Genomic DNA, 26,022 nt, shown 5'->3' on the forward strand with positions numbered 1-26,022 from the left:
TCCAAATGTGATTAATATTTTTTTTAATGGTTATGTCAATCCTGGTCCTGTTGCAACTGGTTTAATGGGGTTTGTATAGTAATGAACCCCACCAGCACTGTAGGGCTTTGTTACTCTGTTAGCAGGAAGAGCTCTGGGAAGAAACTGGGTTTGATGTCACATTTAATTAAAACCCTAATTTAACAACAGACTTGGCCTCCCTCACACCATGCAGGCAGCAAGGGCTGAGCTGCTTCACCCAGAAAGCTCAGGACTTTGGGAACTGCCCAGGGAAGTGGTGGAGTCCCAATCCCTGGAAGTGTTTAAGGAGAGGTTGGATGTGGCACTCGGTGCCACGGGGGAGCTGATGTGGTGGGGTTAAGTCCCAGGCTGGACTGGATGATCTCAGAGGTCTTTTCCAGCCTCAGTAATTCCATGATTCTGTGACTCCCCCCACTCAATCCCCAGTAAAGCTGTGTGGGCTGGAGGGTTGTGGGCTGGAATTTTGGGGGAGGTTTAATGGATTGAGAAGAACCCTGAGGAAAAGGACTTGGAGATGGTTGATGAGAAACTCAAGGTAAGTTTGCAGTGTGTGATCACAGCCCAGAAAACCAAGTGGGTCCTGGAATATATGAAAAGTAACCTCACTATCAGGTCAGGGGAAGGGATTTTTCCTCTCCTCTTCCCTGGTGAGGTCCCCCTTGCAGTGCTGGGTCCAGTTGTGGGGGTCCCCAACACCAGAAGGCCATGGAGATGTTGGAGTGAGTCCAGAGGAGGCCATGGAGATGCTCAGAGGGTTGGAGCAGCTCTCTCAGGGGGAGAGAGTTGGGGTTGTTCAGCCTGGAGAAGGCTCCAGGGAAACCTTAGAGCATCTTCCAGTGCCTGAAGGGGCTCCAGGAAAGCTGGGGAGGGACTTTGGACAAGGGCCTGGAGTGATGGGATGAGAGGGAATGGTTTCAAACTGAAAGAGAGATTGAGATCATAGAATTATAGACTGGTTTGGGTTGGAAGGGACCTTGAAGATCATCCAGTTCCAACCCCCTGGATGAGCAGGGACCCCTCCCACAGCCCAGGTTGCTCCAAGCCCCATCCAACCTGGGCTGAGACACTGCCAGGGATGGGGCAGCCACAGCTTCCTTGGCACCACCCTCAAATTCAAGAGTTTCTTCCTCATGTCCAACCTAACTCTCCTCTCTTCAAGTTTTAACCCATTTCCCTTCTCCTCTCCCTACCTCCCGTGTCCAAAGCCCTCCCCCAGCTTTCTTGGAGCCCCTTCAGATATTGGAAGGTTGCTCTGAGCCTCCTCTTCTCCAGCATGAACAACCCCAATCCCTCAGCCTGCCTCTACAGGGAGCTGCTCCATCCCACTGCAAACTTCAGGAAAAGCGATCCCAAGAGCTCCTGGGAAGGAATTCTTCCCGGTGAGGATGTGGGAGCAGAGAACCTGAGGCTCCAGATCCCATCTCCCAGGTCCCTTCCATCTGAGGCGGCGGAACCCGAGTGCGCGGCTCCGGGGTCGGCGGAGGGGAGCGCTGCCGCACCGCTCCCCCGCGGTCACCTTGGCGGCCATGGTGTTCCTGCCGGACGAGGCGCGGTCGCTGCCGCCTCCTCCTCTGCTCAACAAGGGCTCGGCCTGGCTGGGTCTGACCGGCTGGGTGACAGCTCTGCTGGACAACGGCTTCAACAAGCGCCCCATCATCCGAGCCGGTACGGCGGGGATAGGGGAGGGAGGATGGGGGAGGCCTGAGGTGAGGGAAGGAGGGGAGGGGGTGTTGCGTTACCTCAGGAGCAAACCCTGAGGTAAAGGGCTTTGGGATGGGGTGTGTGGGATTGAGGGATATAGGGGTGAGGTGAAAGGGAAGCAGCCCTGTGGTGAGGAGAGGGTGGTTAGAGGGGGCATATGGGGCTGGGGAAGGGGGTTTGTGGGGTTTGGGGTGAGTTTGAGGGATGCAGGAGTGTGTGGGGAGAGGGAAGAGCCCTGAGGTGAGGGGATGGGGAGACAGAGGGGATTGGGGGGACTGGAGAAGGGGAGATGTGAGATTTGGGGTGGCCTTAAGGGATATAGGGATGAGAGTGAAGGGCAGGGGATTCTGAGGTGAGGGGCTGGGAGGAGGGAAGGGTGTATTTGGTATTTGGGGTGACTCTGAGGGATGTAGGAGTAGGGGAAAGGAGAGGAAGCCCTGAGGGGTTTGGGGTGAGGATACAGGAATGTGTGGGAAGTGGGAAGAGCCCTGAGGTGAGGGGATGGGGAAGCAAAGGTGACTGGGGGGACTGGAGATGGGGATACGTGAGATTTGGGGTGGCCTTAAGGGGTATAGGGATGAGAGTGAAGGGCAGGGGATTCTGAGGTGAGAGGATGGGCGGAGGGAAGGGTGTATTTGGTATTTGGGGTGACTCTGAGGGATGTAGGAGTAGGGGAAAGGGGAGGAAGCCCTGAGGGGTTTGGGGTGAGTGAGAGGGATACAGGAGTGTGTGGGAAGTGGGAAGAGCCCTGAGGTGAGGGGATGGGGAGGCAAAGGGGATTGGGGGGACTGGAGAAGGTGAGAGGTGAGATTTGGGGTGGCCTTAAGGGGTATAGGGATGAGAGTGAAGGGCAGGGGATTCTGAGGTGAGGGGCTGGGAGGAGGGAACGGTGTATTTGGGATTTAGGGTGACTCTGAGGGATGTAGGGGTAGGGGAAAGGAGAGAAAAGCCTGAGCTGAGAGGCAGGGGAGAGATGAGGGAGTTGAAGGGGTTTGGGAGGAGTTTGGGGAAGGGGGTGCCTGGGATTTGGGGTAATAATCTCCAGGAATATTGGGGTGTGGGAGTGGAGGGTGGGGGGATCTGAGGTGAGGGGATGGGTAAGAGAGTATCTGGGATTTTGTTAAGGGCCATAGGGGTGGGGTGGGAAGGGAACACAGCCCTGAGGGGAGGGGATGGGGGATCAAAGGAGGGGTGAGGGGGCTGTGTGGGATTTGGGGCAGAGTTGTAGGTGGGATGTTGTAGGCAAAGGAGCCCTGAGGTGAGGGATCTGCAGGCAGGGCAGGGACTACAGGCAAGCAGAGGGCAAAGGGACATTGTATGGGGATGGAGGGGATTTGGGGTGACTGTGAGGGATATGGGGGGGCAGGCAGGAAGGGGAAGGAATCCTGGGGAAAGAGGGGAATTCTCTGGAGGACTGTGAGGGGTCAGGGGAGCTCTGCAGGTGAGCAGAGGGGCTGGGTGGGGACAAAGCGGGGAGAACGGAGCCGGGTGTGTGTGGGGGGGAAACAAGGTCTGTGGGGGGGTGCTGGGTCCACCTGGGTCTGGGATTTGGGGTGAGGAGGGGCTGTGGGGGATTTGGGGTGAGGAGGGGCCATGTGGGATTTGGGGCAGAATTGTAGGTGGGATGTTGTAGGGAAAGGAGCCCTGAGGCAAGGGATCTGCAGGCAGGGCAGGGATTGCAGCTAATCAGAGGGCAAAGGGACATTATATGGGGATGGAGGGGATTTGGGGTGACTGTGAGGGATATGGGGGGGCAGGCAGGAAGGGGAAGGAACCCTGAGGAAAGAGGGGAATTTTCTGGAGGGATGTTGAGGGGCCAGGGGAGCTCTGCAGGTGAGCAGAGGGGCTGGGTGGGGGCAAAGCGGGGAGAACGGAGCCGGGTGTGTGTGTGGGGAAAGTGTCTGTGGGGGGGAAACAAGGTCTGTGGGGGGGTGCTGGGTCCATCTGGGTCTGGGATTGGGGGTGAGGAGGGGACATTTGTCCTCCTGCTGCAGGTGTTCACCGCCAGGTGCTCTTCACCACCGTGGGGTGGTTTGTTGGGTATTACCTGATCAAACGCACCGAGTACATGTACGCCAAGCTGGACAGAGACCTCTTGGAGTATGTCAGGCAGCACCCAGAGGACTTCAAGGCAGCAGGTACGAGGAGTGGGTGTGTTAAGAAAGAACACACAGCCTGCCACAGCACCCTGGTTAATGAGTGGTAATGATGTAAGTGGTTAATGAAGTAAAGATGTTGTCGGGCTGCTCGCGGAACCTGAAATTTTTTTTTTTTTAACAAGTCTTGCTGGTTGCTGCCTCTTCCCTGCTTATCCATGATCTAAATAGCAGCAGTGTTAAGGGTTTTATGGTATGAAAACTGATGTTTTCATTGAGCTGATCAGCTGCCTTGGTGGCCAACCTTTCCTATTTTAACATAAGACTTGCAGAGCCAAAAAGAGGAGCAAGGCCAAACTTGTGCCAGTGAAGGAGAAACAAAGTAATGGAAAGTCTGAGGGAGCTGGGGGTGTTGAGGCTGGAGAAGAGGAGGCTCAGGGGAGACCTCATCACTCTCTCCAACTCCCTGAAAGGAGGTTGGAGCCAGGGGGGGGTTGGTCTCTTTTCCCAGGCAACTCTCAGCAAGACAAGAGGCCATGGTCTCAAGTTGTGCCAGGGGAGGTTTAGGTTGGAGATTAGAAAGAATTTCTTTCTGGAGAGGGTAATCAGGCATTGGAATGGGCTGCCCAGGGAAGGGGTGGATTCTCCGTGTCTGCAGATATTTCAAAAGAGACTGGATGTGGCACTGAGTGCCATTGGCTGGGAACTGCAGCAGTAGTGGATCAAGTGTTGGATTTGATGATCTCTGAGGTCCCTTCCAACCCAGCCAATTCTGTGATTCTATGATTCTAAGTACAAATTACTTTTATTCTAAGTCAAGATTTTCCTGCTTATTCTTGTAAGATTACTTGTAAGGAATACATTGTACGTGGTAAGCAGTGCATGTTGATTTAAAAACAGGGTGCTGAAGATTCAGAAATTCAGTAGAAGAGGTAAAAAAAGAATAAATAGAAACATCAGGAGGCTTGAAGCACCATTGGCTCTTGCTGGCTTAGAGCCTGGGTAAAAATGGCATTTTACTAAAAGTAGTCACTAAGCCCAGCAATGCCATGGCAAATTTTGGTGAAAATTGCCTCTATCTAAGAGAATACAGTTGGGTGACTGAGGCTTTTGGATTATAATCACCGTTTTGCCATTTCTGAAGGAATAGAGAACTGTTGGTGTTGAGATCTCTGCACAGGGAGCCCCACGGAATAGACGTGAGGTATTCAGTTTATGCTCACAGTTTACTGGTGGTAGCAAAAAACAAAAAAAAATAGAATCTAGTGGCTTCCTTAACCTTAAGACTTAATATTAGAAGTCTTCAGAAGTGATCTCAAATGTTTATCAGGTTTTTTGCAACTCTGCCCCTTGCCTCCTGCAGAAAAGAAAAAGGTGGGAGAGCTTTTGGAAGAGTTCCGCCCAATCCGCTGAGGTTTTCTCCCGTGGTGTCCCAGGATGCAGCTGCTGAACTAATTCCTTACTGAGGATTTTTGGAGAGCTGGCTGTAACTCTTCAACTATCCAGAGGTTAGAAAATGAACCATTGCTTATTTTCATGTAATAAAAGTTACCATGAAATCCACAGTGTTTGGTGATTTGTTCTGTTGGTCATGGTGTATCAGTTTGTGACTGGTAATTGTTGTGGGATAATAATTTTCCTTCACCCCTTCACTCTCTTGTCCCCTTTGCAACCCTTGGTGCTGGCAGGTCTCCCACTGCTCCTCACCATGTCCCAGCCAGGTGCAGATGCTTCCACACACCTTCTCCCCAGACCTGTCCCTGCCACCCTTCTTGTCACTTGCTAGGTACCTCTGGGGGCTCTGGGTGTTCTGCCATGGGGTCCAGCATTGTACCAAGGTGTGCTGCTGACCCCGTGCAGGCACCAGCCAAGGAGCTTGGCCATGATGTGGGTCTGGGACATTGTGGGGCTGCTGGAAATGAAATGACATCTCCAGGCTCCTGGGGCAGAGGGACACAGGGACACTACACCCCCCTGCTGCTCCCTTTCTCCTTTGACTTGGTCCTTCCAAGCCACCTCAGCAAGGGCAGCAGCAGCAGGCCAGAGGATGGCAGTGCTCTGCAGTCCCAGGTTTCTCCCCAGCTCCCTATCCCTGGGATGTGAATCCCAAGGGGACAATCATCCCAACAGCCAACAATGGGTCCAACACATCCCTCATGTCCTGCTGAAGGGCCCAATCTCTTTTCAGAGGTACCCAGTAATAGGACAAGTAATAATAAGTTTAAGCTCCAAGATAGGAAGTTCCACCTCAGCATGAGCAGAAACTTCTTCACTGTGAGGGTGACAGAGCTGCCCAGAGAGGTTCTGAAGTCTCCTTCTCTGGAGGCTTTCAAAACCCACCTGGATGCATCCCTGTGTGACCTATACTGCCTGGTCCTGCCCTGGCAGAGGGATTGGACTTGATGATCACTCCAGATCCCTTCCAAACCAGAACATTCTGGGATCCCATAGCAGAGGCTGTGGAGAGCTGCCAGCACCATCAGCCATGTCAGGAGCAATGGGAGGGAAGCTGGGGCTGGAGACTGGCACAGCCAATTTGGGGCTACTGCAGGGCTGAGGTGAGCTGAAATGGGGTACCCAGCCCTGGCTGGGGCATGGGAGGGGGTTCTCAGGGCCATTGGGACCTCCAGGAGGGGCAGTGATATCCTTGGGTCTCTTTTTTTGGTTATTTTAGAAGCAGATTCAAAATAATTTAAGAAAAATCAGCAAAATGTTTCAAATTGCTTTCCATTTCTTCTTGTTTTATTATTTTTTTTAATTTCTCACACACTCTCCTCACTTTTAATCCATCCACTGCCAGCAATGGATGATATGATGGAAAAAAATACTGGTGTGATTTATGATAGAAGTTACATCATTTCTGTTACATTTCAGTTCTTTTCAAGTGTTAGGGTAATTCAGTGTATGACTTCCAGCTTTTAGTGTTAAACAGTTAGAACATGTCAATATGTAGAAGGTATATAAATAACTTCAATGCTGTTCTATCCATATCCCTTTTTTTTTCCTTTTAAAGCAGCTATTGTAGTGACATCAATTTTACTCAAGAAGGTAAAATGCTGGAACTTAAATTGAGGTTGTGCCTCTTGTTTCTGAGCATAATTTTCACATCACAAAACTTTATTTAATTCCATTAAAGATGACTCGTAGACTTGATTAAGCTCCTTCTATCCATGTCACTTCTACCTGGGCAGTAAATGAGGATAAAATGCAGCATAACTTTAACAAACCCAGAATGCAGGTATGGAAATTCCTCCTTTGTATTTCTCACTGGTGTTTCTCCTGACCCTTACTGTGCTCTGGACCAACCCCTGTAGACACTGCAGCCAAAATCTTCCTGTGAAATTAATTCTGCCCTACTAACAAAAATAGATGTTCTCCCTAAATAATTCCCTTCTCTGTTCTGGAGTCTCGTGGTGCTTTTTCTTTGCTGGGGATCAGGATCCAACCTTTTTCTTTCTCACTTGGTTGTTGGCTCCTGAATCCATGTGCTGAACTCACACATGTTCCAGACACACTGAGGATCTGCAAGGTTCTCAGCAACCCTGGAGCTTCAAGCACTTCCAGTTAAATTTACCTGATGAAGGCTGGGAAAGCAAAATAAAACACTGAAGCTACTCCAGCTGTGAATGTTCTCCTCCTGAGTGATGTTTCTACAGAGGTTCAGAGCTGCTCGGATCTGCTGGTAAACACAACCATCCCTGGAAGTGTTATGGATAAGTTAGACAGCACTTAGAGCAGCCTGATCTCGTGGAAGATGTTTGCTCAAATCAGGTTATGATAAAGGGGAAGATGAATATCTGTGGGGCTAAAAAGTGATGGGGGAATTCCAGCCCTGCTCAAACTGGGCTGTGGCCCAGGATCAAGTCTGGTTTGGTTACAGATAGCTCCAAATGATGGAGACTTCACCACCTCTCTGGGCAGCCTGAGATAATTCTTGACCACGTTCCCTGTTCACAAACAGATTTCCCTCTGTTCAGATGGGATTTCCTGCTCTTCAGTTTGTGCCCAGTGGTTCTTTTTCTGTCACTGGGCACCACTGGGAAGAGCTTAGGGGCATCTTCCCCACACCACCCATCAGGATTTGTGCATATTGGTAACATGGAAGGGATTCCATCCAGAGGGACCTTCACAGCCTTGGAAAGTGCAAACTGCATCAAGTTCAACAAGAACAAGTGCAAGGTTCTGCACCTGGGTGGAGAAAATCCCATGCAGGAATAGAGGTTGGGAGGAGAAAGGATTGAGGGAAGCCCTGAGGGGAAGGACTTGGGGGTGGTGCTGGACCAGAAGCTCAACATGAGCCATCAGTGTGTGCTTGCAGCCCAGAAACCAACCCTGTCCTGGGAGCATCAGGGAAAACACAGACAGTGGTTGAGGGAGGGGATTCTCCCCCTCTGCTCTGCTTTGCTCTGCTCTGCTCTGCTCTGCTCTGCTGAGACCCCACCTGGAGTCCTGTGTCCAGTTCTGGAGTCCTCATCCCATTTCTGAGACCTTATTGTGGCCTTCAAGTATCTGAAGGGGGCTACAAGAAATTGGTGAGGGACTTTTAAGGATGTCAGGGAGTGATAGGACCTGGGGGAATGGACCCAAACTAGAAGAGGGGAGATTTAGATTGGAAGTTAGGAAGAAGTTCTTCACCATGAGGGTGGTGAGACCCTGGAACAGGTTGCCCAGAGAGGTGGTAGAAGCCCCATCCCTGGAAGTTTTTAAAACCAGGCTGGATGGGGCTCTGACCCCCCTGCCCAGGTAACAACTTTCTGCTGAATTCGGTGTTTTCCAACAGCCAGATAGAAACCTGCAAGCCCCTGATTGACTTCAACTCTGTGAAGGGGGAAATGTCTCTCCCCGTGGTGCCGGTGTCCCAGGAGCTTTTCCAGGGCAGTGTGGAGCCAGCATCCCCCTGCCAGGCCAGAGCAGGCCTGAGCTGCCCTGGCTGCCCTCCTCCTGCCAGGCAGGGACCGGTGTGGGGTTTGTCAAGGTCAAAGACCTCTTCTGTGGCCACCTCGTGTCTCTTATCAGCCATGTGCAAGAGTGGTGGCCAGCAGCAGGGCAGTGTCAGGGCTTGCTGCAGCCCGGGGCAGCGTGATGCAACGCCTGCGAGCGGAGCAGCAGCACTTTCCTCTGGCACAGCCCGGGCTCGGGGCTGCCTGGCCAGACAGCGCCTCGCAGAGAGCTGCCCACAAGTCCTCAGCGTGTCCTTCCAGCTGTCCCACGTCAGAGAGATTTTCTGGGAATGTCTTGCATCCCCTGGCATTCGTGTCCAACAGTGGTGAGGACCGCATCACCCAATGTCCTGCTCCCGTGGTTCCCTGGGGCACCCCAAAACTCTCCACTTGCTGAGCTCACTGCCAAAGCCAAAATCCATTGCTGGAGGTAACTGCAGGTCTCTCTTCAATGTCTCCCTCACTGGGACCATTATCTCCTCATGAAGTCACAGCTCTTTCAGGTCCAGCCATATAAATTCCCAGAGGGGCATCACCTCCTCCATGGCCCTCCCCTCAGTAGGAACCCAATGTCCCTCCATTCCTCATCGTTCATCAGCTGGCACTGCCATCAAGCACAGTGACAGAGGAGCTGCACAGGGGGTTGGGGACCTCATACACATCCTGCAGCTCTACTTGTGTCTTACTCTGGGCTACTGCATCCAAACTTGAGGTGGCATTGCACTGGGGACAGCTCATGTCTCTCCCAGTATCCCCCTGATGCTCCATTTTCTCTGGATAAGAGAAGGCTGCAACCTTGCCAAGGTTGAGCACCTGCTGCAAAGCTCTCACTTTAGGGGGGTTGTGATGGGGGTTGTGTTTGAGCACAGTTTGGATGATTTGGTCCTTGGCAGCTGTTTTGTAGAAGAGGAAGAATTTTGGGTGGTGGTGCAAGGAGATCCTGAGGTCTCTGCAGCTGCAGTCCTGGTGTTAGGGCAAGCCTCCCCCCAGCCTCCCATCCTCTGGGGAAGCCCGAGCTCAGACACAGCATGCAAAGGGGCAAACATCTCCCCACACACGTGTCCATGAGTGTCCCCACTTCATCTCTGGCACCTCCTGTTACTCTTCCCCCCATTTCTTTGCCTCTTACCCAAGGATCCTGGGACAGTCTTTCTTCTTGCTCCATCCTTCCAGACCCTGTTTCAGGTGTTGGAAGGCTCCAAATCCAGCCCCCAGCCCCACTGCAGAGGTCTCTGCCATCCCTCCAAAGCTTCCTGCTTGGATAGGAAACTGAGCTCCCTGATCCTGTTACAAGAAAGACATGGATGTACTGGAATGTGTCCGGAGAAGGGCCAGGAAGGTGATCAGAGGGCTGGAGCACCTCTGCTGTGAAGACAGACTGAGAGAGTTGGGGCTGTTCAGTGTGGAGAGGAGAAGGCTCTGAGGAGCCCTTATTGTGGCCTTCCAGTACCTGAAGGGGGCTACAAGAAATATGGGGAGGGACTTTTTAGGATGTCAGGGAGTGATAGGACATGGGGGAATGGAATCAACCTAGAGGAGGGGAGTTTTAGATTAGATATTAGGAATAAATTTTTCACCATGAGAGTGGTGAGACCCAGGCACAGTTTGCCCAGAGAAGTGGTGGGAGCCCCATCCATGGAAGTTTTTAAGGCCAGGCTGGATGGGGCTCTGAGCAACCTGATCTGGTGGGAGGTGTCCCTGGACATTGCAGGGGGGTTGGACCTTTATGATCTTAAACATCCATTCCAACCCTGAAAATTCTATGATTCTGTGCACCTGTGGGACATGTTCATGCACATAACAGGGGGTTAGAGTACATGGCTTCTCCAAAGTCCTTTCCAAAGCATTGAGGGTCTCTCTGATTCTTTGTCCCTTCACCTTCCCCATCCCTGCACTGCAAAGTTCCCTCCCAGCACAACCCGAGTCCTCCTGCCCCACGCCTGGGCACTCCCTGAGGACACCAGGCAGGGGTAAGCACCACCCGGACAACAGCTTCTCAGGGATGGTTTTATTAGCAAAACTTGGGGAAAAGGCCCTCCGAGTCCAGGTACCAGCTGGAAAAGGGCTGGGCAGTCCCAGGGGAAGCTTGGAGGTTGGGGCCACCCAGCAACGTCACCACCTTTGTGCTGCTCTTTGAAAATAAAGAGGAGGGCACGAGGGGTGCAGTCCAATGGACCTCCCAGCAGGAGCAGATGCTTCTTCCTATGAGGATAAGGTGCCATCTGGGTCTCCAGTGGTTACAGCCATCGCCGAGGTTCCAGTGGTTCCAGTGCTGGGAGATCAGCTGCCAGGGTGTGGGTTGGCTGAGTGGGCCTGGGGCCTGTGATGGGTCAGCCATGGGGATGTCCTCTCTGGGGTGTCACCAGCAGCCATCCTGCAACAGCAGCTGCTGTTACCCACAAAGCTCTTCCCAGGGAGAGCCCAGCTCAGCCAGGTCCATAGAGCCTGAACCCCTTGGAGGCTGTGCACAGAGGGAGGGGCTGAGTCCCCTCCACCAGCAGCATGGCCATGGGGATGTGCAGTGTTTAAGCAGGGGACAGCTTTTTTTTCCCAGTACCACCCCAGTCTGCAGTGTGGGAGAGCTGCCCAGGGACTGTGCCCACCCCCTCTGGTACCCATGTCCCTCCCTGGTGTCCCTGTTCTCCCCCCCCAGCTCCTACCTGGTGGCTGTGGCAGGGTCACCAGCTGGGCTGGCCCTCGGTGGGGCTGATCTGCTCCAGGATCTGGCTGTACCGTCGGGTCAGGGCATTGGTGTCCCTGGTGAGGTGGGTGAGGACCTGCTGCAAGCCGGAGAGGTGGTGGGACAGGCGCCTCTCCAGCTGAGCATCCACAGGGTCCTCACTGTCATTGTCATCTGAGGCAGCATCGGCGTCGGCGTCGGTGTCGCCGTGGCTCTGGTCGGTGACAGAGGCCAGGCCTTTCTCCACCACAGGTTTGATGGCCTTGAGGAGCTGGTAGCGCTCATAGAGGTCTGTGTTGCCTCCTGTGGCCGGGTCTGCCCCTCCTCCTGTGGAAGACTCCTCGGAGCAGGCTGGGGAACATCACCTCCTGCTCCATCTTCTGGGTGGCTGAGAAGTACTGCTCCATGGCTCTGCTCTCACCACTCTGCTCACAGTGCTGCTCTGGGCTCTTCTGCCTTTGCTGCCTGCTCCCTGTCCCTGCCCCACGGCTTTTTATGTGCTGCAGAAGTACCTCCCTCCTCTACTGTCCTCTGCTCTCCTGCCTGTCCTGGGCAGGGCTGGACATCCCTGGGGCCAGGCTTGGCTGCAGCCCAGCTGGGCTTTGGAGAGCATCACCTCTGCCCCCCCCTCACTGCCCTCGGAGGACATTGAGCAAGTCCCTGTCCACAGTTGCTGAGCTCTGGAAAATTCCTCTGGGAATGGGATGCACTCTGGGCTCCTATGGTCAGACTGGTGACCAGCAGCTGGGTTTTCCAGAAACATCCCCGTCCCCTGGGCTCCCCTCCCCCTGGCATGGGGACACAAACAATCTCCTGCCCCCACACTCTGGTACTCTCGTGGCAGGACATGGAGCTGTCTCTGTCTCTGTCTCTGTCTCTGTCTCTGTCTCTGTCTCTGTGTCTGTCGTCTCTGTCTCTGCTCATGGGGGAGGATGGACAGGGCCCCCATCCTGGGGCCAATGGCATTGCTGGGCAACAGCCAACACTGCCTGTCCCCGTGTGTCCTTGTTGTGTGTGGCAATACCCAAAAAAATGTCCTATTTTGGGAATGGCCGTGAGGTCTCTTGTCCCTTTTGCAACCCTCAGTGCTGGCAGGTCTCCCACTGCTCCTCACCATGTCCCAGCCAGGTGCAGATGCTTCCACCCACCTTCTTCTTCCCCAGCCTGTCCCTGCCACCCTTCTTGTCACTTGCCAGGTGCCCCTGGGGTCTCTGGGTGTCCTGCCATGGGGTCCAGCATTGTACCAAGGTGTGCTGCTGGCCCCGTGCAGGCACCGGCCAAGGAGCTTGGCCATAATGTGTGTCTGGGACATTGTGGGAATGCTGGAAATGAAATGACATATCCAGGCTCCTGGGGCAGAGGGACACAGGGACACTACACCCCCCTGCTGCTCCCTTTCTCCTTTGACTTGGTCCTTCCAAGCCACCTCAGCAAGGGCAGCAGCAGCAGGCCAGAGGATGGCAGTGCTCTGCAGTCCCAGGTTTCTCCCCAGCTCCCTATCCCTGGGATGTGAATCCCAAGGGGACAATCATCCCAACAGCCAACAATGGGTCCCCTGCAGCCCTCATGTCCTGCTGAAGGGCCCAATCTCTTTTCAGAGGTACCCAGTAACAGGACAAGTAATAATAAGTTTAAGCTCCAAGATAGGAAGTTCCACCTCAGCATGAGCAGAAACTTCTTCACTGTGAGGGTGACAGAGCTGCCCAGAGAGGTTCTGAAGTCTCCTTCTCTGGAGGCTTTCAAAACCCACCTGGATGCATCCCTGTGTGACCTACACTGCCTGGTCCTGCCCTGGCAGAGGGATTGGACTTGATGATCACTCCAGATCCCTTCCAAACCAGAACATTCTGGGATCCCATAGCAGAGGCTGTGGAGAGCTGCCAGCACCATCAGCCATGTCAGGAGCAATGGGAGGGAAGCTGGGGCTGGAGACTGGCACAGCCAATTTGGGGCTACTGCAGGGCTGAGGTGGGCTGAAATGGGGTACCCAGCCCTGGCTGGGGCATGGGAGGGGGTTCTCAGGGCCATTGGGACCTCCAGGAGGGGCAGTGATATCCTTGGGTCTCTGCAACCACAGTAGCATCCTTGGGCAAGCCTCCCCACAATCTGCTCTCCTCCTGCAGATCCCATCCCCAGACATGTCTCATGTGGGAAATGTCACCACACACACAGTCCCAGGTGTCCCCATCTTGTCCCACGCACCTCCTCCTGTCATAGCCTCCCTCCATGTTTAAGAAAAGTGTAGATGTGGTACTTCAGGACAAGGTTGAGGTGGCATGGTCTTGTATGGTTGACAGTTGGACTCATTGATCTTTGAGGTCTTTTCCAACCTTAATGTCAATCTCCAACGTTAATGATTTCAAGATTCCCCCTCGAAGTGTTCAAGGCAAGATAGGATGAGGCCTGGAACAACCTGGTGAAGAAGAAGGTGTCCCTGCCCACGGTAGGGCTGGTGGAAAATGATTACTTTACAGATCCCTTCCAACTCAAATCATTCTATGAGTCTATATCCCTCCATGGCACCTCCAAAACACAGAGGACCAAGGTTCCACATCCCTGTTCCTTGCTGTCCCTTGCCCATGGCAAGTGCAGTGGTGTTTTGGAAACATGAGGGGAGCCCAGAGGTGGCTGATGTGACAAGTTGCTGGAAGCACCCCTGCTTCCAATGCTGGCCCTGCCTCTGGCCAAGGACAAGTAGATATGGGAAGCTGGATGTGCCTCTGGGAGTGACATATTCAAGCAAGGGAGAAGAAAAGTTAAAAAACATAAAAAGAGACAGAGGAGAGCAGAGGAGAGGAGAGAAAGGAGAGAAAGGAGAGAAAGAAAGAAGAGAAGAGAAGAGAAGAGAAGAGAAGAGAAGAGAAGAGAAGAGAAGAGAAGAGAAGAGAAGAGAAGAGAAGAGAAGAGAGAGAAGAGCTGCGAGCAAGCAATGCAAGAGCAAAGACACCAAGGTAAGAGAAGAAGGAGAGGGAGAAGTTGCCTGAGCAGAGATTTCCTTACAGCCCATGGTGAGATGGCAGCTGTCCCCCTGAAAGCCAGGGAGGAGCTGTCCCTGAAGCAGCACTGTGAAGCAGTCCTGTAAGGACCACAGTGAGAGGGATTTGTAGCCCCTGAAGTGTCCCAGGGGGGCAGCTGTGAAGCTGCAGCCTGTGCAGGATCCCAGAGAGGGGCAGATGTGGCTCTGCAGCCCTGGAGGATGCTGCACCAGAGGAGGTGACTGTTCCTGAAGCAGCTGTGACTCTGTGGGCAGCCTGGGCTGGAGCAGTTCCTGAGGGACTGCACCCCATGGGAGGGACTCATGTTCCAGGTGTTCCTGAAGGACTCTCTGGCATGAGAGGGACCTGAGATGGAGCTGAGGAGGAATGTGAGGAGTCCTTCCCCTGGGGAGGAAGGAGCAGCAGAACCAACATGTGGGGAACTGACTCTGAACCCCCCTGCCCATCCCCTGTGCCCTGAGGAGAGCTGCCAGCACCATCAGCCATGTTGGGAGCAATGGGAGGGAAGCTGAGGCTGGAGACTGGCACAGACAGTCCCACTGGCATGGGAGAGGGTTCTCAGGGCCATTGAGACCCCCAGGGAGTTCATGTCATGTGCTTGAGATGTGAACCCTCTGAGGACATTGAGCAACCCCTGTCCACAGTATTTGAGCTGCAGATGGTGGCAGCTGCCAGTGTGTAACATCTCACTGGGGATGTGTTGCCATTTGGGGCTCAAATGGGGTCCTGGAGTGAGGTGCTGGGGAGAGAGATGGGATAAATGCTGTGAATGAAAACTCCTGTGACACTCAGCTGCCACCCAACAGGGGAGCATGGACAGGGCCACCACCTCCCTCATAGCCCCTGTCCTTGTCAGAGAGCACAGCTGGGGCCATGGCCACCACTGTCCCTCCCCATGTGTCCCCGTGGTGTGTGGCAATCCTGGAAGGTTGTTCTATTTGGGGAAAGGCCACGAGGTCTTTGTCCTTTTTGCAAACCCCAGCAGTGGCAGCTCTCCCACTCCCCACCAAGGTCCCCGCCAAGTGCCCACACTGCTGCCTTCCTTCTGCCTTCTCAACCTGTTCCCACCACCCCTCCTTTCCTCATGGTCTCTGAGTGTCCTGCCATGGAGCCCATGGTGTGTGGGTGCTCCTGGCCCTGTGCAGGCAGCAGCAGGGAGCGTGGCCACATCAGGGTCTGGACCACCATGGCACTGGTGAGTGGTGGATGGGGGATGTCCCAGTACAACCCCCAGGGTGGGCAGAGGGGACTGCATGCACCCTGGGGCTGCAGCTTCACTCTGCAGTTCATGGAGGACATCTGGGTCTGTAGCACCTGGGGACAGTCACCAAGCTGTGCTGTGAGATGTCCTTTCCCCCAGGGACAGCCCCTGGGAGGGTCCTTGGTGACACAGCTCCGCAGGACATGAGGTCCCTCCTTAGCCCACAGGGACATCTCCAAACCAGCATCTTCACCTCTCCCTGGTTCAGCTGGGTGGCACGCCTCAGGCTCAGCTAGTTACCAACCTCTGCTTGCTCACCTCCCACTGTGGGACAGGGAGGTTCCTACAAAGGTTCCTACAGTGACACAAGGACAGGAGGGATTTCACTCCCCAGTTGCAGTAACCAGCAAAACCAGACAGACTCCACTTGAAGAGAAGAAAACCCTGGTTTAATCTACCAGGAGAAAGAGAAAACATGACTAGGTCTTAATATCTCCCACTCCCAGCCCTCCCTTCTCCCCTCAGGGCACAGGGGATGGGCAGTGGGGTTCAGGGTCAGTTCCCCACATGTTGGTTCTGCTGCTCCTTCCTCCCCAGGGGAAGGACTCCTCACATTCCTCCTCAGCTCCATCTCAGGTCCCTCTCATGCCAGAGAGTCCTTCAGGAACACCTGGAACATGAGTCCCTCCCATGGGGTGCAGTCCCTCAGGAACTGCTCCAGCCCAGGCTGCCCACAGAGTCACAGCTGCTTCAGGAACAGTCACCTCCTCTGGTGCAGCATCCTCCAGGGCTGCAGAGCCACATCTGCCCCTCTCTGGGATCCTGCACAGGCTGCAGCTTCACAGCTGCCCCCCTGGGACACTTCAGGGGCTACAAATCCCTCTCACTGTGGTCCTTACAGGACTGCTTCACAGTGCTGCTTCAGGGACAGCTCCTCCCTGGCTTTCAGGGGGACAGCTGCCATCTCACCATGGGCTGCAAGGAAATCTCTGCTCAGGCAACTTCTCCCTCTCCTTCTTCTCTGACCTTGGTGTCTTTGTTCTTGCATTGCTTGCTCGCACCTCTTCTCTCTTCTCTTCTCTTCTCTTCTCTTCTCTTCTCTTCTCTTCTTCTCTTCTCTTCTCTTCTCTTCTCTTCTCTTCTCTTCTCTTCTCTTCTCTTCTCTTCTCTTCTCTTCTCTTCTCTTCTCTTCTCTTCTCTTTTCTTTCTCTCCTTTCTCCTTCTCTCTCTCCTCTGCTCTCCTCTGTCTCTTTTTATGTTTTTTAACTTTTCTTCTCCCTTGCTTGAATATGTCACTCCCAGAGGCACATCCAGCTTCCCATATCTACTTGTCCTTGGCCAGAGGCAGGGCCAGCATTGGAAGCAGGGGTGCTTCCAGCAATTTGTCACATCAGCCTCTGGGCTCCTCCCATGTTTCCAAAACACCACTGCACTTGCCATGGGCAAGGGACAGCAAGGAACAGGGATGTGGCACCTTGGTCCTCTGTGTTTTGGAGGTGCCATGGAGGGATATAGACTCATAGAATGATTTGAGTTGGAAGGGATCTGTAAAGTAATCATTTTCCACCAGCCCTACCGTGGGCAGGGACACCTTCTTCTTCACCAGGTTGTTCCAGGCCTCATCCTATCTTGCCTTGAACACTTCGAGGGGGAATCTTGAAATCATTAACGTTGGAGATTGACATTAAGGTTGGAAAAGACCTCAAAGATCAATGAGTCCAACTGTCAACCATACAAGACCATGCCACCTCAACCTTGTCCTGAAGTACCACATCTACACTTTTCTTGAACTTGTTTTCCCTGAACATGGAGACATGTGACAGCAGGAGGTGCGTGGGACAAGATGGGGACACCTGGAACTGTGTGTGTGGTGACATTTCCCACATGAGACATGTCTGGGGATGGGATCTGCAGGAGGAGAGCAGATTGTGGGGAGGCTTGCCCAAGGATGCGACTGTAGTTGCAGAGACCCAAGGATATCACTGCCCCTCCTGGAGGTCCCAATGGCCCTGAGAACCCCCTCCCATGCCCCAGCCAGGGCTGGGTACCCCATTTCAGCCCACCTCAGCCCTGCAGTAGCCCCAAATTGGCTGTGCCAGTCTCCAGCCCCAGCTTCCCTCCCATTGCTCCTGACATGGCTGATGGTGCTGGCAGCTCTCCACAGCCTCTGCTATGGGATCCCAGAATGTTCCGGTTTGGAAGGGATCTGGAGTGATCATCAAGTCCAATCCCTCTGCCAGGGCAGGACCAGGCAGTGTAGGTCACACAGGGATGCATCCAGGTGGGTTTTGAAAGCCTCCAGAGAAGGAGACTTCAGAACCTCTCTGGGCAGCTCTGTCACCCTCACAGTGAAGAAGTTTCTGCTCATGCTGAGGTGGAACTTCCTATCTTGGAGCTTAAACTTATTATTACTTGTCCTATTACTGGGTACCTCTGAAAAGAGATTGGGCCCTTCAGCAGGACATGAGGGATGTGTTGGACCCAGTGGGGGACCCATTTCTGGCTGATGGGATTACTGTCCCCTTGGGATTCACATCCCAGGGATAGGGAGCTGGGGAGAAACCTGGGACTGCAGAGCACTGCCATCCTCTGGCCTGCTGCTGCTGCCCTTGCTGAGGTGACTTGGAAGGACCAAGTCAAAGCAAAAAGGGAGCAGCAGGGGGGTGCAGTGTCCCTGTGTCCCTCTGCCCCAGGAGCCTGGAGATGTCATTTCATTTCCAGCATTTCCACAATGTCCCAGACCCACATCATGGCCAAGCTCCTTGGCCGGTGCCTGCACGGGGCCAGCAGCACACCTTGGTACAATGCTGAACCCCATGGCAGGACACCCAGAGACCCCAGAGCACCTGGCAAGTGACAAGAAGGGTGGCAGGGACAGGCTGGGGAAGAAGAAGGTGGGTGGAAGCATCTGCACCTGGCTGGGACATGGTGAGGAGCAGTGGGAGACCTGCCAGCACCGAGGGTTGCAAAAGGGACAAGAGACCTCACGGCCATTCCCAAAATAGGACATTTTTTTGGGTATTGCCACACACAACAAGGACACACGGGGACAGGCAGTGTTGGCTGTTGCCCAGCAATGCCATTGGCCCCAGGATGGGGGCCCTGTCCATCCTCCCCCATGAGCAGAGACAGAGACGACAGAGACAGAGACAGAGACAGAGACAGAGACAGAGACAGAGACAGAGACAGAGACAGAGACAGAGACAGAGACAGCTCCATGTCCTGCCACGAGAGTACCAGAGTGTGGGGGCAGGAGATTGTTTGTGTCCCCATGCCAGGGGGAGGGGAGCCCAGGGGACGGGGATGTTTCTGGAAAACCCAGCTGCTGGTCACCAATGTGACCATAGGAGCCCAGAGTGCATCCCATTCCCAGAGGAATTTTCCAGAGCTCAGCAACTGTGGACAGGGACTTGCTCAATGTCCTCCGAGGGCAGTGAGGGGGGGGCAGAGGTGATGCTCTCCAAAGCCCAGCTGGGCTGCAGCCAAGCCTGGCCCCAGGGATGTCCAGCCCTGCCCAGGACAGGCAGGAGAGCAGAGGACAGTAGAGAAGGGAGGTACTTCTGCAGCACATAAAAAGCCGTGGGGCAGGGACAGGGAGCAGGCAGCAAAGGCAGAAGAGCCCAGAGCAGCACTGTGAGCAGAGTGGTGAGAGCAGAGCCATGGAGCAGTACTTCTCAGCCACCCAGAAGATGGAGCAGGAGGTGATGTTCCCCAGCCTGCTCCGAGGAGTCTTCCCACAGGAGGAGGGGGCAGACCCAGCCACGGGAGGCAACACAGACCTCTATGAGCGCTACCAGCTCCTCAAGGCCATCAAACCTGTGGTGGAGAAAGGCCTGGCCTCTGTCACCGACCAGAGCCACGGTGACACCGATGCCGACGCCGATGCTGCCTCAGATGACAATGACAGTGAGGACCCTGTGGATGCTCAGCTGGAGAGGCGCCTGTCCCACCACCTCTCCGGCTTGCAGCAGGTCCTCACCCACCTCACCAGGGACACCAATGCCCTGACCCGACGGTACAGCCAGATCCTGGAGCAGATCAGCCCCACCGAGGGCCAGCCCAGCTGGTGACCCTGCCACAGCCACCAGGTAGGAGCTGTGTGGGGGGAATGGGGACAAAAGGGAGGGGCACAGGGACAAAGTGGGGGTGGGCACAGTCCCTGGGCAGCTCTCCCACACTGCAGACTGAGTTAGGTACTGGGAAAAAAAGCTGTCCCCTGCTTAAACACTGCACATCCCCATGGCCATGCTGCTGGTGGAGGGGACTCAGCCCCTCCCTCTGTGCACAGCCTCCAAGGGGTTCAGGCTCTATGGACCTGGCTGAGCTGGGCTCTCCCTGGGAAGAGCTTTGTGGGTAACAGCAGCTGCTGTTGCAGGATGGCTGCTGGTGACACCCCAGAGAGGACATCCCCATGGCTGACCCATCACAGGCCCCAGGCCCACTCAGCCAACCCACACCCTGGCAGCTGATCTCCCAGCACTGGAACCACTGGAACCTCGGTGATGGCTGCAACCACTGGAGACCCAGATGGCACCTTATCCTCATAGGAAGAAGCATCTGCTCCTGCTGGGAGGTCCATTGGACTGCACCCCTCGTGCCCTCCTCTTTATTTTCAAAGAGCAGCACAAAGGTGGTGACGTTGCTGGGTGGCCCCAACCTCCAAGCTTCCCCTGGGACTGCCCAGCCCTTTTCCAGCTGGTACCTGGACTCGGAGGGCCTTTTCCCCAAGTTTTGCTAATAAAACCATCCCTGAGAAGCTGTTGTCTGGGTGGTGCTTTCCTCTGCCTGGTGTCCTCAGGGAGTGCCCAGGCGTGGGGCAGGAGGACTCGGGTTGTGCTGGGAGGGAACTTTGCAGTGCAGGGATGGGGAAGGTGAAGGGAGAAAGAATCAGGAGACCCTGAATGCTTTGGAAAGGACTTTGGAGAAGCCATGTACTCTAACCCCCTGCTATGTGCATGAACATGTCCCACAGGTTCACAGAATCATAGAATTTTCAGGGTTGGAATGGATGTTTAAGATCATAAAGGTCCAACCCCCCTGCAATGTCCAGGGACACCTCCCACCACCTCTCAGAGCCCCATTCAGCCTGGCCTTAAAAACTTCCAGGGATGGGGCTCCCACCACCTCTCTGGGCAAACTGTGCCAGGGTCTCACCACTCTCATGGTGAAAAATTTCTTCCTAATATCTAATCTAAATCTCCCCTCCTCTAGGTTGATTCCATTCCCCCATGTCCTATCACTCCCTGACCTCCTAAAAAGTCCCTCCACAGCTTCCTTGTAGCCCCCTTCAGGTACTGGAAGGCCACAATAAGGGCTCCTCAGAGCCTTCTCCTCTCCACACTGAACAGCCCCAAATCTCTCAGTCTGTCTTCACAGCAGAGGTGCTCCAGCCCTCTGATCACCTTCCTGGCCCTTCTCCGGACACATTCCAGCACATCCATGTCTTTCTTGTAACAGGGTCAGGGAGCTCAGTTTCCTATCCAAACAGGAAGCTCTGGACGGATGGCAGAGACCTCTCCAGTGGGGCTGGGGGCTGGATTTGGAGCCTTCCAACACCTGAAACAGGGTCTGGATGGATGGAGCAAGAAGAAGTGCCAGGGATCAAGTTGGGACACTCATGGACACATGTGTGGGGAGATGTGTACCCCTTCCCATGCTGTGTCTGAGCTCGGGCTTCCCCAGAGGATGGGAGGCTGGGGGGAGGCTTGCCCTAACACCAGGACTGCAGCTGCAGAGACCTCAGGATCTCCTTGCACCACCACCCAAAATTCTTCCTCTTCTACAAAACAGCTGCCAAGGACCAAATCATCCAAACTCTGCTCAAACACAACCCCCATCACAACCCCACTAATGTGAGAGCTTTGCAGCAGGTGCTCAACCTTGGCAAGGTTGCAGCCTTCTCTTATCCAGAGAAAATGGAGCATCAGGGGGATACTGGGAGAGACATGAGCTGTCCCCAGTGCAATGCCACCTCAAGTTTGGATGCAGTAGCCCAGAGTAGGACACAAGTAGAGCTGCAGGATGTGTATGAGGTCCCCAACCCCCCCTTGTGCTGCTCCTCTGTCACTGTGCTTGATGGCAGTGCCAGCTGATGAACGATGAGGAATGGAGGGACATTAGGTTCCTACTGAGGGGAGGGCCATGGAGGAGGTGATGCCCCTCTGGGAATTTATATGGCTGGATCTGAAAGAGCTGTGACTTCATGAGGAGATAATGGTCCCAGTGAGGGAGACATTGAAGAGAGACCTGCAGTTACCTCCAGCAATGGATTTTGGCTTTGGCAGTGAGCTCAGCAAGTGGAGAGTTTTGGGGTGCCCCAGGGAACCACGGGAGCAGGACATTGGGTGATGCGCTCCTCACCACTGTTGAACACGAATGCCAGGGGATGCAAGACATTCCCAGAAAATCTCTCTGACGTGGGACAGCTGGAAGGACACACCGAGGACTTGTGGGCAGCTCTCTGCGAGGCGCCGTCTGGCCAGGCGGCCCCGAGCCCGGGCTGTGCCAGAGGAAAGTGCTGCTGCTCCGCTCGCAGGCGTTGCATCACGCTGCCCCGGGCTGCAGCAAGCCCTGACACTGCCCTGCTGCTGGCCACCACTCTTGCACATGGCTGATAAGAGACACGAGGTGGCCACAGAAGAGGTCTTTGACCTTGACAAACCCCACGCTGGTCCCTGCCTGGCAGGAGGAGTGCAGCCGGGGCAGCTCAGGCCTGCTCCAGCCTGGCAGGGGGATGCTGGCTCCACACTGCCCTGGAAAAGCTCCCGGGACACCGGCACCACGGGGAGAGACATTTCCCCCTTCACAGGGTTGGAGCCAATCAGGGGTTTGCAGGTTTATTTGCAAGTTTATGTAAAAAAGTTTATGCAGGTTTTTGTTAGATGACACCAAATTAAGCAGAATGCTGTGGCCTGGGTATGGGGGTCAGGACCAGGGAGACAAGAGATAAAGCAAGGTTTCAACACAAAAATAAACAATAAAACCCAAACAAACTTCTCTGGCTTGTGTCAAAAAGTCCTCATCACACAGCCCCATGGATGCATGGGCTGCCATCACCCACCCTCTTCTCTGCCTGCACTCCTGCCTGTGGATTTGGGGTGCTCTGGCTGCTGCCTTTCACCTGCTCCTGAAGGCACTTAGGGAAAAGCACCCCAAAATTAACACCTGCACACCTCACATCTGGCTCCCACCTTAGCTAGGTAGGATATGAGACAGAAAAGCATCCTCAGGGTGAAGATGGCCACCAGCCTCCTGGGAGGAGATGGAAAGAGGGGACCCTTCTGTACTGCTCAGCCCTGGTGGGACATATCTAGGACTTGGGTCCAGTCTGGGTCAGCAGTACAAGAAAGACCTGGACATACTGCAGAGAGTCCAATGAAGGGCCACAAAGATGTTGAAGGAACTGGAGCATCTTCCACATTCAAGAGAAGCTGTTTGAGCTTGGACTGGCACCTGGAGAAGAAAAGGCTCAGAGGAATCCTCTCAGCTGCTTGGTTTTCAAAGTCCCTTTTATGATTCCCTGGTCACTGCTTAATCCAGCTGATCACCATCTTCATCCTTAACACAACCAGTCTGGGACAAACACCCTTCACACAAGTCTCACCTCTTCATTATCACCTTTCACCAGAGGTTGTTATCAAAGCTGCTGGCCAAGGTGGGGCCATGGGACACCCTCAGAGCATCCCTGACGAAGGAGGATGGCCACACAGGGCTTCTGGAGGACTCCCCCATCTCCAGAAAATCCCATGACTTGGTCTCCTTTCTCCCTTTTCAACACTGCCTAATTCAAGGCACCTTTCCTGTGGTGCTGCCTGTGGTGATGAGACGGGGGAGCCACCTTCCCTCCCCACCATCCCACTCCTGGCAGGGGGATGCAGTGGGACCCCTGTCCAGCTCGGGCAAAGGCTGTGGGGAGTCTGGGCCAGGGGAGATTGCAGAGAGCCAGGGACACTGCATGGCTGAACCCCAGCTGGGCTGCAGCCAAGCCCACCCCCACGGATATCCAGCCTGGATTGGTGCACACAGGAGAGGACAGCAGAGGAGGGAGGTGCCCCAGCAGCACATAAAAAGCCCTGGGCAGGGATAGAGACAAGGCAGCAAACCCAGAGGAGCCCAGAAGAGCCAAGCCATGGAGCAGTACCTCTCAGCTACCGAGAAGATGGAGCAGGAGGTGATGTTCCCCAGCCTGCTCCGAGGAGTCTTCCCAGAGCAGGAAGGGGCAGACCCGGCCACAGGAGGCAACACGGACCTCTATGAGCGCTACCAGCTCCTCAAATCCATCAAACCTGTGGTGGAGAAAGGCCTGGCCTCTGTCACCGACCAGAGCCACGGCGACACCGACGACGACACCGTCTCAGCTGAGGACACAGACAGCAACCTGGAAGAACGCCTGTCCCACCACGTCAATGGCTTGCAGCAAGTCCTGACTGACCTTACCAAAAACACCAAAGCCCTGACCCGAAGGTACAGCCAGATCCTGGAGGAGATCCACCTCACTGATGACCATTCTAGCTAGTGAGCCTCCATCCTCATCCTCTGAGGTAAGACCCGGGGTAGCACCAAGGAGGAGCTGAGTGGGGGGTAACATAGGTTGTCCCCTCACCCCACCAGCTGGGTGGCTTCCCAATGTTTGTAATGTGTTCAGATCCCAGGAGTTATGAGCCTGTACTGCGCTGCTCAACAGGTACATCCTCCTGGATTTGTCTTTCTCAGTTGTTCACTGCTGCACAATGTGTCATCAAGCAAAGGTCACTTTGTGAGCTCCCACACTGTCTCCAAGACACCCTCACTCACAGTGTAGGCTCTCTTGCTGCTGCTGGGCAGACACAAAAAGTGCCAGAGACCAAAGGGATGGGTAATTGGAGACCCCTGAGCTCTAGACCCCAGGAGCTGCCAGACACTGGTGCTCCATCTGTTTCTCCTTCTTCTTTGGTTGAAAATGCAAGAGAGTCCTTCTTAGGCAGCAATTTGGCACTTTCAGGTTTACACATTTGACACATCACCCTCAAACAGCTCAGACATTTTACTCTTCCCGTAGCCTGGGAAGCAAACCCATCCTCTGTGCTGCTGGGACTTTTTATCTCTTGGAAGAAAGAGATTTCTTCTCTTGGGAAGAAATCTGTGTGCCACACCAGAGAGGGGGCTCACAAACAAGGTCCTTGTAGTGAAACAGAGAGTGCAGAGAGGCAACAGCAACCAGGGAGCAAAAACAGGGAGTCTGAAGAATTAACCCTTGTACTGGAGGAAACACAGCCAGAAATGAGGACATCTTGGCCAAACCATGTTCATTATCCCCACAGGGTGTCTGTTGCATGCAGCCCAGCAGCACATTTCCTCCTGTGCCAAGTCCCACCAGGGAACGTCCTTCGTGAGCAGCGCAGAGCTGGGCACTGCCTGAACCATCTGAGCTGCCCCGTGTCAGATCCCACCACCACCATCCTTGCTGCTTCATTTCACCACTGTCCCAGGGGGATTTCTGCGGGGCAGAAATGAGTGTTTTGTGGTTTTTGCTTTGTAAAAGGCATCTGTAACTTTGAAGCCATGCACATTTTTTTGTTTTTTTTCTTTTTTTTCTGCGTGTGCCTAACCCCCTTTTCCAAACCAGTCTCTCTGACAATATAACAGCTTCCAAAGGCTGATCTGAAATGAAACACAAATCCTTGTGCAAATGTGTCCTGTGTTACCTACCAGCTGCTCTCTCCCAGCCCATGAGACTGGGGGGACCTTGGCCACTGAGGTCATGCTCCAGCAAATCTGGTTTCCTCTGGCAGGGCACAGGAATTGGGTTTGTGTTGGGTTGGATGTTCCTCCATCTCTCTGGCACTCACACCTTGAAAAAGCTTGGTGTAAGCTTACCAGAAACCTGTGCTGGGATCCCAACCTGTTCCCTAGCATCCTTCTTTTCCCTTGCCCATCAACCTGTGCTGGGATCCCAACCTGCTACCCAGCATCCTTCTTTTCCCTTGCCCATCAGCCTCTCCTCTCCTGACCTCCCAAGTTCTCAGCTCCCAAACCCAAGTGGAACCTGCACATCCCTTCCTTTGGCCCACACTGGTCCAGCCCTTCAGACACAGCACCATCTTCACCACACACAACTCAAGGGATAACCTGCTGCAAACCCTGTGAACCCCAGCAACACCAGGGGGCAATTCTGCCTCCTGCCCACTTGGCCATGATACCCCCACAGCCAGGGGCAGAGAAGGAGGGAGGAGCACTCAGTTGGGGTGAGCATTAAGGCAGCACTTTGCTTGACTTTAATCCCTGTGAGAGGTGAGGAGAGCAGGGGCAAAGCCCTTTCTGGGTGGGTGGGCAGGGGCTGGATGGAGCCCTCAGCACAGGCTGGGTCCCACCTGGAGGTGACTCCTTCCCTCCCAGAAAAAACACTCCA

The 26,022-nt window shown here is 54.3% G+C and overlaps 4 protein-coding genes across 4 annotated transcripts; 3 read left to right on the top strand and 1 right to left on the bottom strand.

Annotated features, from left to right (window-relative positions):
* Positions 1-1,492: 1,492 nt before the first annotated feature.
* NDUFC2 (NADH:ubiquinone oxidoreductase subunit C2) lies at positions 1,493-5,381 on the top strand. Its single transcript, XM_030453127.1, has 3 exons — positions 1,493-1,686; positions 3,717-3,860; positions 5,182-5,381. The coding sequence occupies exons 1-3, from the start codon at positions 1,548-1,550 to the stop codon at positions 5,229-5,231; spliced, it is 333 nt and encodes a 110-aa protein (XP_030308987.1). The 5' UTR covers positions 1,493-1,547; the 3' UTR covers positions 5,232-5,381.
* Positions 5,382-10,751: 5,370 nt separating this feature from the next.
* On the bottom strand, positions 10,752-11,914 carry LOC103529727 (thyroid hormone-inducible hepatic protein). The gene is given in 3 exon segments (XM_008495206.2): positions 10,752-11,132; positions 11,419-11,763; positions 11,765-11,914. Coding segments are annotated over 2 exon segments (408 nt in total). The 5' UTR covers positions 11,846-11,914; the 3' UTR covers positions 10,752-11,132; positions 11,419-11,436.
* A 7,303-nt stretch (positions 11,915-19,217) lies between these two features.
* LOC115598506 (thyroid hormone-inducible hepatic protein-like) lies at positions 19,218-20,391 on the top strand. Its single transcript, XM_030452845.1, has 2 exons — positions 19,218-19,723; positions 20,011-20,391. The coding sequence occupies exon 1, from the start codon at positions 19,295-19,297 to the stop codon at positions 19,703-19,705; it is 411 nt and encodes a 136-aa protein (XP_030308705.1). The 5' UTR covers positions 19,218-19,294; the 3' UTR covers positions 19,706-19,723; positions 20,011-20,391.
* A 3,317-nt stretch (positions 20,392-23,708) lies between these two features.
* Positions 23,709-25,303, top strand: LOC103529726 (mid1-interacting protein 1-B). The gene is made up of 2 exons (XM_008495204.2): positions 23,709-24,175; positions 24,935-25,303. Exon 1 carries the CDS (start codon positions 23,764-23,766, stop codon positions 24,148-24,150), a length of 387 nt encoding a protein of 128 aa, XP_008493426.1. The 5' UTR covers positions 23,709-23,763; the 3' UTR covers positions 24,151-24,175; positions 24,935-25,303.
* The last annotated feature ends 719 nt before the right edge of the window (positions 25,304-26,022 follow it).

Source organism: Calypte anna, chromosome 1, assembly GCF_003957555.1.
Source record: "Calypte anna isolate BGI_N300 chromosome 1, bCalAnn1_v1.p, whole genome shotgun sequence".
Taxonomy (NCBI): domain Eukaryota; kingdom Metazoa; phylum Chordata; class Aves; order Apodiformes; family Trochilidae; genus Calypte; species Calypte anna.

Excerpts from the sequence above, each read along its gene's own strand:
- NDUFC2 (XM_030453127.1), top strand. The coding sequence starts at position 1,548 with ATGGTGTTCCTGCCGGACGAGGCGCGGTCGCTGCCGCCTCCTCCTCTG. Across the intron at positions 1,687-3,716 it reads GCGCCCCATCATCCGAGCCG|GTGTTCACCGCCAGGTGCTC; the intron begins GTACGGCGGGGA and ends CTCCTGCTGCAG. Across the intron at positions 3,861-5,181 it reads AGAGGACTTCAAGGCAGCAG|AAAAGAAAAAGGTGGGAGAG; the intron begins GTACGAGGAGTG and ends TGCCTCCTGCAG.
- LOC103529726 (XM_008495204.2), top strand. The coding sequence starts at position 23,764 with ATGGAGCAGTACCTCTCAGCTACCGAGAAGATGGAGCAGGAGGTGATG.
- LOC115598506 (XM_030452845.1), top strand. The coding sequence starts at position 19,295 with ATGGAGCAGTACTTCTCAGCCACCCAGAAGATGGAGCAGGAGGTGATG.